The sequence below is a fragment of the Pocillopora damicornis genome, chromosome 14 (assembly GCF_964200805.1).
Source record: "Pocillopora damicornis chromosome 14, jaPocDami1.2, whole genome shotgun sequence".
Taxonomy (NCBI): Eukaryota; Metazoa; Cnidaria; class Anthozoa; order Scleractinia; family Pocilloporidae; genus Pocillopora; species Pocillopora damicornis.
In genome coordinates this window covers 1,238,426-1,243,005 of record NC_142683.1, presented here as the reverse complement: position 1 = coordinate 1,243,005, position 4,580 = coordinate 1,238,426, and the positions used below count along the sequence as shown (strand labels likewise).

General features: G+C 38.7%; 1 protein-coding gene across 1 annotated transcript; it reads right to left on the bottom strand.

Annotated features, from left to right (window-relative positions):
* Nucleotides 1-448: 448 nt before the first annotated feature.
* LOC113671613 (T-cell leukemia homeobox protein 2) lies at nucleotides 449-2,742 on the bottom strand. The gene is made up of 3 exons (XM_089194204.1): nucleotides 2,415-2,742; nucleotides 1,575-1,744; nucleotides 449-1,221 (listed from the first exon to the last, which is right to left on the bottom strand). Exons 1-3 carry the CDS (start codon nucleotides 2,614-2,616, stop codon nucleotides 931-933), a joined length of 663 nt encoding a protein of 220 aa, XP_089050330.1. The 5' UTR covers nucleotides 2,617-2,742; the 3' UTR covers nucleotides 449-930.
* Between the last annotated feature and the right edge of the window lie 1,838 nt (nucleotides 2,743-4,580).

The window sequence follows — 4,580 nt, the reverse complement described above, 5'->3', positions numbered from 1 at the left end:
CATGTGTTGCACGACTATCCTCTCGTAAAATGTAATTAAATATTCTATTGAAATTGGCATTTTCAAGGTAGTTAGATTCGCAAATAACCTGAACGGAGGGAGTACCTTTAAAATGGCCGTATTTAGCGAGTTAAAGATGAACACTGGGAGAAAAATTCTTATTTCTGAAACTTACTACAATGCTCGTATTCCAAGTTCATTTGTGGACCCTCACTCAGTTAACCATCACTTTCCTCAAAGTCGATCCCGAATGTACACGTGCTCGTGACAGAGGTATCAATTAATGCCTTAGCTGACCATCGATTTCTCCCTAGCCCTGTGAGACAGCATCGGACCGCATTCGAATGTATGGGGTTCGATTCATTATGGGGGACTCAGATATTTTCTTTGGCCTACGCCCTAATCGTGAGTTTTGTTTTCAGGCAGTAAACAGGCAAGTGAATGTAGTTTACATGAACAATAAGGTTTATTTATGGACTGGTCAATAACAAGCCATATTACCTGGCAGTAAATAACGACAGAAAATTTATGAGATATGCTTTTTTTTTTCTTCGCAAGCTGAAGTGATAAATGCAATCGTATGACAGCAATTCCGAAAGAAGTAGCGAAACCCCTCCAGAAAAGTGGCAGAACCTTGCTTTACTTTTTAAATTTTTTCACTGTTCTACTATCCCTACGCTTAAATTTAATTTCGTTTGCAGCGCTCTTTACTAAGCAGTAGTCTATATCAATGCAATTCTTAGCTGATGACATTGTCAATACTGTAAATGGCTAACCAAAAACAAAGCAAACAATATTTGAAAAAAAAATTTTGTCACGAAAAAACTCAAAACCTTCTTCGATTAAATCAGTCCCACAATTATAGCTCGCCTAGAAAACAATTGCACCCTAAGCAAAGGAACTAAATTGCCTGGGGGCTCCTGATGATGATCAATATGGTACTGGGTACCTTCCCCAATATGGTGGTGGTGGATAATAAGGCAGAGTACTCCAAGGCGAGACTGAGGGACACGCGTACTTTGACGGCAGCTCAGTTCTCAACACCAGAGGAGTGTCGGGACAGGTGGGAGGACGACAGTCGCAGTCAGGTGGGTAACTATGGAAACCGTGCTGCATGGAATATGCAAGGTTACTCAGGAATGATAGTTTGGTTCTGCGTTCGACGTCCTCAGCTCGTTTTCTCTTTTGTTTCATTCGCCTGTTTTGGAACCAGGTTTTTACCTGTATTTTGAGAGGAAAAACAATTTTGCTGTTTGAACGTCACTGAATAAGAAAGAGCGTGGAAATAATCAGACTCTGCTACCAACTTAGTGCAAGGTTTAACGACCAACCCTATTGCGGAGTAAAGCAAAACTAAGCAATTCAGGATTACTTTGAAACTCATTTGAGAATTGGGCTAATCGTGATGAATTGGTGTTTTCTTGTGCGCGAAAATTTAACAGCACTTCATACTCGACTTTGGACAATTTGCATGGAAACTGTTGCGTCCAAGAAATGAAATAGATTTTCCACTACTTGCGCAAGGTGATCCCTTGATTGGTATTTTAAGCAGAGAATAAGACCCAATATCATACCTGTGTCTCAGTCATCTGAAGCTGCTCTGCAAGCCTTTGCCTGTCTCTGGAGCCCAGGTATTTCTGTCGTTCAAAAACTCGTTCTAATTGCAACACCTGCTCCACTGAGAATGAAGAGCGGGACTTGCTGGATTGCGCTGGGTATTTATCTTTGAATTCTTCAGCAGCATCTGAACAATTAAAAACAGCAAATTTTAAATCTCACAAGATAATTTGACTTTAGAGCGTTAGTCCTTCAACGATCACCTCAGTTTCTGTAGAAACTTACCCCCTGTAAACCTGCAAAATTGGTGTGTTCACGATTAGCTAAAATTACGCGCACTTGCAAGAAGGAGCCAAACACGTTCGTGATTCAACTGACAATTGCAAATGACAAACTTTAACAAATGTCACTAAAAATAAAACTTGAATTATAGCAAGTCTTTAATCCGTTGAAATATCTCGCAAAAAAATACATTTGGCCTCAAATGTTCGTTCCTAACAAGTTTGCATTTGAAGACTTCCAGCTTATAATTGTATTCTCTCTCAGAAAGGAAAACTATCAAAAAAGTTTCATTTCATTGATAAGTAAGTGGAATAGTTGATCACTTAGAAAAAACACCTTGATCAAGCGCTAAGAGTCATGCTTGAGTTTATCTTCTTTTGAATACACAAGTTTTGTTCATGCGAATTTGAAACGAAACAATTGTACGGCAATTTTTCCTCTTCTTTTAGATCCCAAATCCTCTTAGATGAAACTATTTCAAATCGTTCAGAGTTCCTGTGACGAACACTCATGATTGTTTCAGTATTTTAGGGTGTAGGAAATCAAGAAAGAAAAGTTTAACCAGGAAAACGCACCTTTCTTGTCGTTGTAACACATTTCAACTTGAGAACTTTCGTCAACATTCTGCTGAGGTGAATCACTCGCGTCCAAATATGGTTTACCTAACACTTTTGCTTTGTTCCCAGACACGTTAACAGACAGTAAAGAATCTTTGATTTCTTCAGGATTCTCCTTCCAAAGAGAGCCATCTTGTTTGTCTTTCATACTGCTTAACATTGACGTTCAGCTCACCAATATGAGTTGCTCGATCGAAAGCTAATTTGCTTTTAGCTTGTTGCTTTTGAAGCAGACTGTTTTAAATTTGCCGCCCACTTCGCTGTTTGCTTTGATAAACCCGCCAACACGCTGTAAAGTTTTTCTCAAAGACACCGATTGAAGTGTGAATAATCGGTATTTGCAAAGGACGATTCAGTTTGTTTGTTGTTTATCTCGTGATGGTCGGTTGTTTACGATCAGAGTTCATAGATACCGCTTAAAACATCACAGATCGGAAACATTCCATCGGAGCTTTTTATCGGCAACTTTAGAGAAATTGTTTCGAAAGAGAAAAAAGTGAAAAATCACACTGAATTCAATAAAAATCATGTAATGTTTGAATTTACTAAATCAACAGCGAGAAACTCGATGTTTAGTCTGGGCTTTGAAGATTGATAAGGCACGACAGAAAAGTGGAAATAATTTTCCTTTACCATAAATATCCGTAAAATGTGCTGCCATGCGCTACCCGTTGCTGTCCAACAGGTGTGTTTTTCTCCGCAGAAATGAAGAGACAATGGCCGTTTTACTTTAGAAATTGGAGCAGGTTTTACTTCCGCACGGAAAAATATGGCCTTATAAAAATATCAGCCTTGGTAAACTCATGCTGTTATTAGAGTCATATAGTAATTTGCAGATGTAATGTAAAAGGCAAACGAGGTCCGAGGAACGAGGTGAATCTTGCCAGCTTTACATGCGTATAATTATTGATGGTAATAGGACCGAGTGGAGTCCAATTCGGTTCGTAATTATACAAGTGCAGGAGTCCGATTTTGGTTAATCACGAGTATGATTTCAGACAGAATTGGACAACACGAAGTCCCGTTACCAATTAATCAAAACTATGACAAAATTTGAGAGAGAAACTAGAAATCGGTTAACAAAAACAACAACAATAGTTAACTCAGTGAAATGCGAGACAACAGCGCGCGCAAATGACGCGTTCTGTCCACTAATACTGGCATGACATGTTAACTGTTCCTTTAACTGTCCTATTACACTGTCCAATTACAAGCATGACGCGTACACCGTCCTATTAGTGCTCAAATGGGGCTGGTGATAACCAATCACTTTCGAGAATTTCATTTTGATTTGTGGAAATACACGCTGTTTACGAACAGCCCGCGTTTGCGTTGTCCATTTTCCGCGGGTATGAGCTAGCAGAAAATGGATTGCAAGAATTACTATTTAATTTGACTATAAAGGGAGTAACATTTACAATAGTAATCAGAAGACATATGTCAACACCTTGAGTCCTTCACCGTAGAAAAACTCCCTATAAATTTATGTGAAGAAAATAAATTTCCAAAGAGAGAAATTGCGCACAAAGATCTATATAATTGATTGGATTTTTATCATCAGGTAGGCTGATGCATCTCGTATGCCCCTTTTAACGGAGCTTGACAGACGAGGCTTGTTAGGTAATTGTGTCTATCTATCTATTATAACGCGTACGAAAATTCAAAATGATTCGTTGTGAATATTTAGTTTTAGTTACTGTACATTTCTGAAGTAAGTAATTCAGTTGAGAATATGTCTAATCAAATGCGCGCATACTTCTCTCGGGCGAAAGCAGGGCCAAAGCATATATATTTGCGCGCTCTCTGAGCAAGATGTTTAGACACCCCAGGGAAAAATAGCAAAGATAGTCACTACTCGAACTGGAAATTTTTCCTTTAAACATATATTTTATTTAACTTTTGATCTGTGTATTTTAATACTATGGTTGACAAGCGTTATGACTTTTTCATTTTGTTTAGTTTTGTAACTGGGTATGTTTAAAAAAATCTCTTATTCAGGTCTGAATTAGAGTTTCAATCAGCAGCTGCAACAGTCCTTCCCACATTTTCCCAGGAGCACCCCAGGGGAGTAGGGACGGAGTAATCAACTCACAGAAGTGTTATACGTAAGCAGGAGCCCATGGG

What these genes read in the sequence shown, in the direction of transcription:
- LOC113671613 (XM_089194204.1), bottom strand. Translation starts at nt 2,616, where the DNA reads ATGTTAAGCAGTATGAAAGACAAACAAGATGGCTCTCTTTGGAAGGAG. An exon ending in GTGTTACAACGACAAGAAAG is followed by an intron (nt 1,745 to 2,414) that starts GTGCGTTTTCCT and finishes TTAATTGTTCAG; the next exon opens with ATGCTGCTGAAGAATTCAAA. An exon ending in TTCAGATGACTGAGACACAG is followed by an intron (nt 1,222 to 1,574) that starts GTATGATATTGG and finishes CTCAAAATACAG; the next exon opens with GTAAAAACCTGGTTCCAAAA.